The following is a 12,685-nucleotide window of genomic DNA, read 5'->3' on the forward strand; positions in this document are numbered from 1 at the left end:
GAGCCCTTTCTGTGTGTCAGATCTGATGCTAAGCGCTGGAGATACGGTCACAAATACTTTCTCTAACCTTTCAAGAAATCAGTAGTCAAACTTTTGGGAAACACATAAATGCTTTTTTTTTTTTTTTTTTTTTTTTTAAGACAGAGTCTCACTCTGTCACCCAGGCTGGAGTGCAGTGACGCAATCTCAGCTTACTGCAACCTTCGCCTCCCAAGTTCAAGCAATTGTCCTGCCTCAGCTTCCTAAGTAACTTGGATTACAGGTGCGCACCACCACCCCTGGCTAATTTTTGTATTTTTAGTAAAGACAGGGTTTCACCATGTTGGTCAGGCTGGTCTCGAACTCCTGATCTTGTGATCTGCCCGCCTCGGCCTCCCAAAATGCTGGGATTGCAGGTATGAGCCATTGAGCCTGACCTAAATGCATTTGTTTTAAACCTTTAAGATAAGGTCTCACTCTGTTACACAGGCTAGAATATAGTGGCATGATCATGGCTCACTGCAGCCTCAAACTCCTGGGCTCACACGATCTTTCTTCCCCAGCCTTCTTAGTAGCTGGGACTACAGGTGTGTGCCACCATGTCTGGCTAAATTTTTTAAATTTTTTGTAGAGATTAGGTTTCACTATGTTTCCCAGGCTGGTCTTGAACTCCTGGGGACCCTCAGTCTCCCAAAGTGCTGGGAATACAGGCATAAGCCGCCATGCCTGGTGTGTGTTTAAACTCTTTTTTTTTTTTTTTTTTAAACCTTCCTACAACAGCTCAGCCAAACAGCTTCGTCCCCCTTGGTTACTCACTAATGAACTCTTTTGACTGCAGTTGGTCCTTCTGTATGACTAAACAGAAAGGTTTGCACCAAGCTCAGGCTGTTGCCGTATAAAGCCTCAGCCACATTGTAGACACAGAGATGTGGCCTTGGAGCCTCACCATTTTTAATAAACTGTCCAGGAGGATATCTCTAACACTTTATTTTATGAAATGCTTTGGCAGAAGAGTTTTATTCCCATGTTAGTTTTCTGTGTTTAATAATAATAATAAAAATATTTATCCTGGAGATATGCCCAGTCAGAATTCATTACTTTCCTAGGGGAAGTTGTTGGAGACTGAATTGGCATTAAACTGTTTATAAAGAAAATCTAAGCTTTCTAAGTTCATCTAGCAGAGAATTCATATATACTGCAAACCATCATGAAACATATATGAAAGCTAAATCATGGTTATTTCCAACCTCCCTACTTTATGTTTTTAATATGGTGGTATTTGTAGTGTTTTGTCGGACTTATAGTATCCACTTTCTGTCAAGTCATATGCTAGATGTTTACAAAACAGAGGCTAAAAACAGAAAGAAGAAAGCACATGGACACACGAGGGGGAACAACACCCACTGGGGCCTGTCGTGGGGGTGGGGGTGGCAGGAGGGGAGCATCAAGAATAGCTAATATAGGCAGGGCTTACTACCTAGGTGATGGGTTGATCTGTGCAGCAAACCACCATCACTCATGTTTACCTATGTAACAACCTGCATGTCCTGCACATGTATCCTGGAACTTAAAATAATTTTTTAAAAAAGAAGAAGAAAAAGCATTGGCCCTCCATAAGCTCCCAGCCTAGAAGGCAGAAACAAGGCTTGAACCATAAACAGTCAGTGCCAGAGCAGAACCTGGGGAGCACTGCCAGGGAAGCGCTGGGCCTCTTTGTGGAGGCTATTGTATTTTAATTACTTAGACTGTAGTCATGACCCCAGATCAACCAGATAGACATGAAAGTATTAGTCAATTCACTTTATATTTCATGTAAAAAATGTGAGTCACTGATTTGACTGACTTTCCCACCAAACTGATTTTTAAGCTGCATTGAATAACTGTGTTACATCGTGTGGGTGTGTCTGTGAGCTAACTTTTCACATTGCATTGTGGCGATACTTGAATTGAGGCTGGTCTTTAATGATTCTGTGTCCCTGTATTACTGACTTCACATAATTCTTATTCTCTAGTCTCTCTGCCATCCCCAAGTCAAAGCTGCTCGATTTGGGGCAAACATTCACCAGTATGAAAGTTTAGGTGGGATGGGCGCGGTAGCTTACGCCTGTAATCCCAGCACTTTGGGAGGCCGATGCGGGCGGATCACGAGGTCAGGAGATCCAGACCATCCTGGCTAACACGGTGAAACCCCATCTGTACTGAAAATACAAAAAATTAGCCAGGCGTGGTGGCGGGCGCCTGTAGTCCCAGCTACTTGGGAGGCTGAGGCAGGAGAATGGCGTGAACCCGGGAGGCGGAGCTTGCAGTGAGCCGAGATCCCGCCACTGCACTCCAACCTGAGGGACAGAACGAGACCCTGTCTCAAAAGAAAAACAAAGTGTAGGTGGCCTTTCCTCCTTGTGTGTGGCTCGTGCTAGCCTTGTCTGTTTAACCTCATTCTCCCTAGGCCTTTCACTAACTGTGTTATTCCTTTTGTCTTCCTCTGTTCTCTTCCCTTTCTATTCAACAGTGTTTCCTTCCACAGAGTCCGCTCATGTTTAAAGATCAGATGCAACAGGATGTGATAATGGTGCTGAAGTTTCCTTCAAATTCTCCAGTAACCCATGTGGCAGCCAACACCCTGCCCCACTTGACCATCCCCGCAGTGGTGACAGTGACTTGCAGCCGACTGTTTGCAGTGAATAGATGGCACAACACAGTAGGTATGTGTGCCTGAGCAAATCGCTTACTAAAGATTTCTTAAAAGCTACAATGAAGGTAAAAAAGTGTGCTGGGATTAGCTCATATTCCACATTATCTACAAAAAACAGCAGACTAAATAACTAATTGTCAAACCCAACTGAGTGACTCCTATCTGTCTTCTTCATTTCTGCTGTATGTTAGTTAAGTACTCAATAAATATTTGACAAATTGAAGCAGTTCTACCAATAATTCAGGTTCTCCTACTCTATTCTGCTATTGCCTAATTGCAAAAAAATGTACCCCACTTTTTTCCTATATCAAACAGAAGTGAGTTTGAATGTGGGTTTCTGTATGCTGGCTTCAAATCCTCTTTTATCAGTAATTTACAAGCAAATATTTGAATGACTATTATGTGTCAAGTAGTCCTAAGCACTGTATATACAGCAATAAACAAAACAAGCACCAGCTCTATTTTTGCAGAGCTAGAATCTTTGCAAAAAGACAAAATCTAAATTCTCCAGTGATTTCATATTTCACATGTGTTTCTTCAAAGTCACTCCTGAAAGTACCAGCCAATACATCTTGAAGCGGCACAATGCTGTGGCAAACATTTAGACATATTGCAGGAGTTCAAGACCAGCCTGGCCAAGATGGTGAAACCCCATCTCTACTAAAACTACAAAAATTAGCCCAGCACAGTGGCAGGCACCTGTAATCCCAGCTACTTGGGAGGCTGAGGTGGGAGAATCGCTTAAACCTGGGTGGCAGAGGTTTCAGTGAGCTGAGATCGCGCCACTGTACTCCAGCCTGGGCAACAGAGTGAGACTTCATCTTGGAAAAAAAAAAAAAAAAACATTTAGACATATTGATCCTTAACCAGGGCAGAAGTGGATATGACCAAAAGATTTAGTTGGCCCAATTCACCACTTGAGATCTCCCAGGAAGCCAAGGACTACCCCGGTCTCCAGAGTTGAGTAACTGAGTCATGCCGAAATAACCTGAATCTTTGTATTCCACTGACCTCTACATTGCTTTAAAAAATACAGTGATTTGTACCATAGCTTTATCTCCTAAGAGTTTCTAAGTGCACTTATTTTAAGGTTATTGGTGATATTATCAACATAAGGTAATGCTACTTCCATTCAATCAGAGATAGGCAGCAAATATCTTAAGAAAAATTTATGACTATATTATTATCAGGAGACAGCCTCTAGAAATGTTTTGCATTGAGAAAAACTATAAAGGACTAAAGTTTTATTTAAAATTGTTCAAAAGTGTTGTATATATTATATAATCACATGTGAAAAACTATGACTAATGAACTTCATCAAGCCCTAAACATTAATCTTCTGAAAGTAGCTTTTAGTGAGATTAAGATTTTAGGTGTGGCCCAATTTTACACCTTCAATTTACTTGTCATGTGTTGAAAAAAAGGCCCCCTTGGATGGCAGCCCCAGCTTCCTCTGTCCTGCCCCAGGTGAGCCCAGGCTCATTCCCATCCCTGCTTGGAAGCATAGCCCTTTCATTGATTTCAGGCTGATTGATTGCTCAGTAACCTTCGCTTTTTGATGGGTTCAATAAATGTTACGATCTTCTATTTATCCAGCTTTTTCTCATCATTAGAACAGAAACAAAACTCTTTCCAGCCTTCTACATCCTAAGTGGAAACCTGAAGTCCCTGTTGTGATTGTTTTGTAAAGCTGTCTACAGAGACGCATAGTGTAACTGAATCAGAGAAATTTACCAAATAATTTTTAAGCAAATATGCGTTTTGTAAAATCATCATCAAACACTGCCCATTAGGAAATTCCTTCTGAGAATTTCATGTTTTTCTCTCTTTTTTTTAATCTTTAGGCCTCAGAGGAGCTCCAGGATACTCCTTGGATCAAGCCCACCATCTTCCCATTGAAATGGATCCATTAATTGGTATGTTAATAAAAAAGAATAAATTTTCATGGATACTATCCACACATTCATATATAGTTATTTTTCATAAGATAGTTAAATATTTTTTTACCACAAGATTAATTTGCTAATAATATCAAATTATCATCAAAGAGCTGTATAAATCATAATATGACATCTAAGAACTTTTTGGTATTAAAGCAACTGTTTCTTGATATTTTTGGAGGTCATTTAAGTTGGTTATAAATAAGACAAATAATTCCAAACTGTATTTTCTTTCAGCCTAAAATGTTCTCTAACAGCTCAGTATTATTTAAAATATAAGGATTCAAAAAGATTTTTAAAGGCTGGGGGAGGGATAGCATTAGGAGGAATACTTAATGTTAATGATGAGTTGATGGGTGCAGCAAACCAACATGGCACATATATACCTAACAAACCTGCATATTGTGCATATGTACCCCAGAACTTAAATTTAAAAAAAAAAAAAAAGGCCGGGCACAGTGGCTCACGCCTGTAATCCCAGCACTTTGGGAGGCCAAGACAGGTGGATCATGAGGTTAGGAGATGGAGACCATCCTGGCTAACACGGTGAAACCCCATCTCTACTAAAAATACAAAAAAATTAGCCGGGCCTGGTGGCAGGTGCCTGTAGTCCCAGCTGCTTGGGAGGCTGAGGCAACAGAATGGCATGAACCCGGGAGGCAGAGCTTGCAGTGAGCCAAGATCGTGCCACTGCACTCCAGCCTGGGCGACAGAGCAAGACTCTGTCTCAAAAAAAAAAAAAAGGAAACTAATATTGAAGAGCATCTTTTCTGGCAGTCTTTATCACTGAATTTTTTAAAACTAACATGTTGTAAAGCAAATGTTTCATGTGAATTGCAAACTGATGAGCTATAACTCTTTGCAGCAGACATTCAAAATATTTTTAAATAATCATGTACATATGTATTAGCCATTTGATCCAGAGCTAGCTTCTTAGTCTTTCTAGGCCCTTCCAGTTTCGTATCTGTAAGACAGTTTTTAGTAATGTTTGTTCTATATGTATCATTGAATGATTAGTAAGATAAATTAGAAAAAAATTGAAAATGCTACGAAAAGTTATTAAGCTACATATTAAAGTCATGGTGTTTTATTCTTTGATTCTTGTTTTTTGTTTTTTTGTTTTTTTGTTTTGAGATGGAGTCTCACTGTGTCACCCAGGAGGGAGTGCAGTGATGCAATCTCGGGCCACTGCAACCTCCGCCTCCCAGGTTAAACCAATTCCCCCACCTCAGCCTCCCGAGTAGCTGGGATTACAGGGGTGCACAACCACACCTGGCTAATTTTTGTATTTTTAGTAGAGACAGGATTTCACCGTGTTGGCCAGTCTGGTCTCGAACTCCTGACCTCAAGTGATCCACCTGCCCAGCCCTCCCAAAGTGCTGGGATTACAGACGTGAGGCACCACGCGCAACCTCTTATTCTTAGATTCAAATTCATCCTTCGTCTTTGAACCTGGAAATAAGATAAGATACAGGCATTTCAATTAGTTACTTATACCCATACACAAAATACCATTTACATTTCTTTGGGAGCTTATAAGGTTTAGGATTAAGAATATTATTAGTCTAGTGTAGCTATTTCTCTTTCCAGCAGACATTGACAATGAAATATACAGCTAGTATGTAACCATGGAAAAATTAATAGGTCTATTCTAATTAGTAAAGGACCAATTGTATAGTTTTCAAGTGGCCTGGGATCTTTGGTCTTTTTTTCCTTACTGACTTTTTTGTATAATTTTTTTATTATGTTTCCTAGTAGTTATTTTTATAGTGTTAGTAGATGTCTACAAATAGTAGTACTTATATTTAACTGGTGTTAGAGAGTGGTGGTGACCTTCTACATCTGCATTTCTGTTTAAGAATTCAGCCCAGGGATTTATCCTGAAAGGATGGCGTGCAGTAAGGGACAGGCTGGCATGCAGACAGGCACTGGGGAAATCAGATGGTGTCTCTGAGTTCCTGACTTTATTCAGATTCAATCTCAGGGCTCTGCACTGATTCTTTGCCTGTCTCTTTCCTCACCAGTCCCTCTCGCATCTTTTTTGTTCCTCGCCTCCCCTGCTAGCCCATTCTGGAAAGGCCTTCTGTCTGTTGACAATCCAGGCCTGTAAAGCTGCTGACCTGAAGCTCCCTGTGGGGCTACCCACATAACAACATCACTTGCTCAAATCTCTACCCTCCTTTTTCAGGGGAATTATAAAAATACCATCCGAAAATGACAGACTGGGGCAAATATTAATATATCTCTTCCTTAATAACATACTTTATACAATATTTAGTTCTCATGTGATTCTTATAAACTAATGAACTTGTGTGTAGTGAGCACCTAAAGAATTAAATGCATTAAAATATTGTATTATGTTGTAAATTAATTTTCTTGAATTCCTCATATTGTTTTTATTTATTGGTGGAGGGAGAACTGAAATTTCTGGCAGAATTTTAAAATACATAATATGGTTCATAAATAATCACTGCTACTAAGGAAATCTTTATTCCTCAAGGGAGAATCTTAATAATCTCATACCATTAAACAAAACTATTCCTGGATAAATGAAGCATGAAAGTATTGTTTTCCTTCTATGAGTGCTTGGAGAAACTCATATGGAATCTTCAAATTTTTTTTTCCATTTATTTTTAGCCAATAATTCTGGTGTAAACAAACGGCAGATCACAGACCTCGTTGACCAGAGTATACAAATCAATGCACATTGTTTTGTGGTCACAGCAGATAATCGCTATATTCTTATCTGTGGATTCTGGGATAAGAGCTTCAGAGTTTATTCTACAGAAACAGGTAATCCTAACTATGAAACACCGTATTCTCTTCAAAATGACTATTGTTAAAACCAAAGCTGAATATGAAATCATACTTGATGTAGGCATTTTTATCATTTGCCAACTTGAATAGTCAAGATTCAAATTAAATGTTCACATTGTAAGTGAAGTAACTATAACTTCATATATTCCAAACATTAGCATGATCCCTGAGTTCATAGGACAAATAGGGCTATTTTTCCCTTCCCACAAATTCATATGCAGTAAAAGATCCTGAAACTCCCCTTGGTCTGGCCCAAACCCTGAAGAGAAAAATCATGATCGTGTTATTTAATAAAGTCTTTTCCTTAAAAATCTCAAGTGACATTCTTGTATAAATTTTCAAAAGCAATGCAAGAAAGCAACCTGTAGCTAGATTTGAATAACATTGTAACTTTATCAGCCTATAGATGAACTTTTCACAAAACTGGTAAAATAAAATAAAATAAATATGGTAAAATTTTTAAAATCTGATAAAGTTACACTTATTACCATTTGAAGAAAAAGATGAAATGAAGCAAACCTGTCATTTCTGTGTTGCAGGGAAATTGACTCAGATTGTATTTGGCCATTGGGATGTGGTCACATGCTTGGCCAGGTCTGAGTCATACATTGGTGGAGACTGCTACATCGTGTCCGGATCTCGAGATGCCACCCTGCTGCTCTGGTACTGGAGTGGGCGGCACCATATCATAGGAGACAACCCTAACAGCAGTGAGTGTTTGTATCAAATTGTCCTTTCAAACTATATAAATATATATTTAAATATATTTTGCCGTTTTGATTTTCCTAATAGTTTTTTCCTAAGGTGTAAGGATTTTCAAACATGAAAGCTTAAGTGGCCAGAATCTGTACTGGAACATAGCTATGTTCAAAGTGTTAAAATGAGCAGTACTATCACCTTCAACAAGGAGAGACTTCCAGATCCCCTCAACAATCCCCTACCCAGATCCTCTGCTCAGCAGCCCGGTCTCCAAATGTCCCCATCCTTCAGCTTCACCTAGTCCATTAAACCTCATATGATTTCTTTCAGCTGAAAATAATCCCTCCCTTCTCTGAATTTTCAGAAATGTTACCTGTGTCTCAGTCAGGGCACTAATTGCTATCTACCATATACTGTAGTAAATTTCTGCGTTTATTCATTTAGCAAACAGCGAGTACCCGCTTCACATGAGGCATTGTTGGGGATGCAAAAACTGAATAAGACAGTTTCCTTGCTTGGGAGGATTCCTCGAGTGATTGTTATTCCACAGTGCACCCTAAGATATACGATAGGAAGAAAGCATCAGGGGAGGCTGGACTCCTTCGTGAAATAATTTTGGAGTACATTGTTTATACTCAAACTTTCTACATAAGCTCTGAAAGTCTTACACAAATAAATTTGTTGATGCTTGTTTAATCCACAGCCTCTCAAGCTTCTTTCTCCAAGGAAACTTTTATTTATGTAAGAGAACTTAATTATTAGTTCTTGGACTGCTGCCCCAAGAAAACACTGAAGTGGATAATGAGTGTCTGTCTTTCTATCTTAAGTTCCTGTCATAGTGATATACATAATAGGTTTCCAATAAACTAAATGACTGGAGAGCTGGATAAGAGATTGCCTAGAAATAATTACTGCTTTTAATTACTAAGCTTTCAATAGTTCATTCAAATACATGGCTTTCCTGTAAAATATAGAAAGGTTTCTGTGAAGTGATAATGGCAAGTACACAAACCGGGATTCTTGAGATTGTCACAGCTTACACAGCACTCCAAAATAAACTGAAACATGAATTTGGGGAATACTTATAACGCAACAGAGAGAAAAGTTTTTCAGGAAACCTGTGCATCTACAACTAAAATACTGTGAGAGTAGATAAGAAATCTACAAGATGCCATGTTACATTGCTTGGCCTGCTGCTGCCTCTCTGGGCAGTTCCAACCTGTGAGACAGCGAGGGGTGGAAACGGAATTGCACCTCTACCCTTCATGTCCCACTCCATCCCCCCAACTCTTATGCATTTTGACAGGAATACTACAAAAGTAGGAAATGGCTTTGGTTGGATAAGAACAAAGTCCCCTGCTTTAAAATCTTTTGGGGGGGCAGAGCAAGATGGCCGAATAGGAACAGCTCCAGTCTCCAACTCCCGGCGCAGGCGATACAGAAAACAGGTGATTTCTGCATTTTCAACTGAGTTACTGGGTTCATCTCACTAGGGAGTGCCTGACAATCGGTGCTGGTCAGCTGCTGCAGCCCGACCAGCCAGAGCTGAAGCAGGGCGAGGCATCGCCAAACCTGGGAGGCACAAGGGGGAAGGGAATCCCTTTTCCTAGCCAGGGGAACTGAGACACACAACACCTGGAAACTCGGGTAACTCTCACCCCAATACTGCGCTCTACCAAGGATCTTAGCAAACGGGCACACCAGGAGACTATATCCCACACCTGGCCGGGAGGGTCCTACGCCCACGGAGCCTCCCTCATTGCTAGCACAGCAGTCTGCGGTCTCGCGGCAAGGCAGCAGCGAGGCTGGGGGAGGGGCACCCGCCATTGCTGAGGCTTAAGTAGATAAACAAAGCCCTGGGAAGATCGAACTGGTGGAGCTCACAGCAGCTCAAGGAGTCCTGCCTGTCTCTGGAGACTCCACCTCTGGGGACAGAGCACAGCTAAACAACAACAACAACAAAAAGCAGCTGAAACCTCTGCAGACGCAAACGACTCTGTCTGACAGCTTTGAAGTGAGCAGTGGATCTCACAACACGGAGGTTGAGATCTGAAAACGGACAGACTGCCTGCTCAAGTGGGTCCCTGACCCCTGAGTAGCCTAACTGGGAGACATCCCCCACTAGGGGCAGTCTGACACCCCACACCTCACACAGTGGAGTACACCCCTGAGAGGAAGCTTCCATAGCAAGAATCAGACAGGTGCACTCGCTGTTCAGCAATATTCCATCTTCTGCAGCCTCTGCTGCTGATACCCGGGCAAACAGGATCTGGAGTGGACCTCAAGTAATCTCCAACAGACCTACAGCTGAGGGTCCTGACTGGTAGAAGGAAAACTAACAAACAGGAAGGACACCCACACCAAAACCCCATCAGTACGTCACCATCATCAAAGACCAGAGGCAGATAAAACCACAAAGATGGGGAAAAAGCAGGGCAGAAAAGCTGGAAAATCAAAAAATTAGAGTGCATCGCCCCCTGCAAAGGAACGCAGCTCATCGCCAGCATCAGATCAAAGCTGGATGGAGAATGACTTTGACGAGATGAGAGAAGGAGGCTCCAGTCCATCAAACTTCTCAGAGCTAAAGGAGGAATTACGTACCCAGTGCAAAGAAACTAAAAGTCTTGGGAAACAAGTGGAAGAATTGATAACTAGAATAATTAATGCAGAAAAGGCCATAAACGAATGGACAGAGATGAAAACCATGACATGAGAAATACGTGACAAATGCACAAGCTTCAGTAACCGACTCGATCAACTGGAAGAAAGAGTATCAACAATTGAGGATCAAATGAATGAAATGAAGCGAGAAGAGAAACCTAAAGAAAAAAGAAGAAAAAGAAATGAACAAAGCCTGCAAGAAGTATCAGATCATGTAAAAAGACCAAATCTACGTCTGATTGGGGTGCCTGAAAGTGAGGGGGAAAATGGAACCAAGTTGGAAAACATGCTTCCGGATATCATCCAGGAGAACTTCCCCAACCTAGTGGGGCAGGCCAACATTCAAATTCAGGAAATACAGAGAACGCCACAAAGATACTCCTCGAGAAGAGCAACTCCAAGAAACATAATTGCCAGATTCACCAAAGTTGAAATGAAGGAAAAAATCTTAAGGGCAGCCAGAGAGAAAGGTCGGGTTACCCACAAAGGGAAGCCCATCACTAACAGCAGATCTCTCGGCAGAAACTCTACAAGCCAGAAGAGAGTGGGGGCCAATATTCAACATTCTTAAGGAAAAGAATTTTAAACCCAGAATTTCATATCCAGCCAAACTAAGTTTCATAAGTGAAGGAGAAATAAAATCCTTTACAGATAAGCAAATGCTTAGAGATTTTGTCACCACCAGGCCTGCCTTACAAGAGACCCTGAAGGAAGCACTAAACATGGAAAGGAACAACCGGTACCAGCCATTGCAAAAACATGCCAAAATGTAAAGACCATCGAGGCTAGGAAGAAACTGCATGAATTAATGAACAAAATAACCAGTTAATATCATAATGGCAGGATCAGGTTCACACATAACAATCTTAACCTTAAATGTAAATGGACGAAATGGTCCAATTAAAAGACACAGACTGGCAAACTGGATAAAGAGTCAAGACCCATCAGTCTGCTGTATTCAGGAGACCCATCTCACATGCAGAGACATACATAGGCTCAAAATAAAGGGATGGAGGAAGGTCTACCAAGCAAATGGGGAACAAAAAAAAGCAGGGGTTGCAATCCTAGTCTCTGATAAAACAGACTTTAAACCATCAAAGATCAAAAGAGACAAAGAAGGCCATTACATAATGGTGAAGGGATCAATTCAACAGGAAGAGCTAACTATCCTAAATATATATGCACCCAATACAGGAGCACCCAGATTCATAAAGCAAGTCCTTAGAGACTTACAAAGACACTTAGACTCCCATACAATAATAATGGGAGACTTCAACATCCCACTGTCAACATTAGATAGATCAACGAGACAGAAAGTTAACAAGGATATCCAGGAATTGAACTCATCTCTGCAGCAAGCAGACCTAATAGACATCTACAGAACTCTCCACCCCAAATCAACAGAATATACATTCTTCTCAGCACCACATCACACTTATTCCAAAACTGACCACATAATTGGAAGTAAAGCACTCCTCAGCAAATGTACAAGAACACAAATTATAACAAACTGTCTCTCAGACCACAGTGCAATCAAACTACAACTCAGGACTAAGAAACTCAATCAAAACCGCTCAACTACATGGAAACTGAACAACCTGATCCTGAATGACTACTGGGTACATAACGAAATGAAGGCAGAAATAAAGATGTTCTTTGAAACCAATGAGAACAAAGATACAACATACCAGAATCTCTGGGACACATTTAAAGCAGTGTGTAGAGGGAAATTTATAGCACTAAATGCACACAAGAGAAAGCAGGAAAGATCTAAAATTGACACTCTAACAGCACAATTAAAAGAACTAGAGAAGCAAGAGCAAATACATTCAAAAGCTACCAGAAGGCAAGAAATAACTAAGATCAGAGCAGAACTGAAGGAGACAGAGACACAAAA

The 12,685-nt window shown here is 40.8% G+C and overlaps 1 protein-coding gene and 1 long non-coding RNA gene across 12 annotated transcripts in view; one reads left to right on the top strand and one right to left on the bottom strand.

Annotated features, from left to right (window-relative positions):
- The window catches only part of NBEA (neurobeachin), a 741,630-nt gene that overhangs the window by 710,450 nt on the left and 18,495 nt on the right, over positions 1-12,685 (top strand). For 9 of the 11 annotated variants that reach the window (XM_005585622.4, XM_065533146.1, XM_065533145.2 and 6 more), the window contains 4 exons: positions 2,489-2,681; positions 4,516-4,587; positions 7,249-7,404; positions 7,968-8,138. In XM_005585622.4, coding sequence (XP_005585679.2) covers positions 2,489-2,681; positions 4,516-4,587; positions 7,249-7,404; positions 7,968-8,138 — 592 coding nt within the window. The remainder of the gene's footprint in view (positions 1-2,488; positions 2,682-4,515; positions 4,588-7,248; positions 7,405-7,967; positions 8,139-12,685) is intronic. The other 2 variants (XM_065533144.2, XM_015439143.4) reach the window with 1 other exon arrangement.
- LOC141408966 (uncharacterized) overlaps positions 1-12,685 on the bottom strand; it is a 51,522-nt gene that overhangs the window by 1,948 nt on the left and 36,889 nt on the right. The gene's annotated exons all lie outside the window — the stretch shown is intronic.

Source organism: Macaca fascicularis, chromosome 17 (assembly GCF_037993035.2).
Source record: "Macaca fascicularis isolate 582-1 chromosome 17, T2T-MFA8v1.1".
Taxonomy (NCBI): domain Eukaryota; kingdom Metazoa; phylum Chordata; class Mammalia; order Primates; family Cercopithecidae; genus Macaca; species Macaca fascicularis.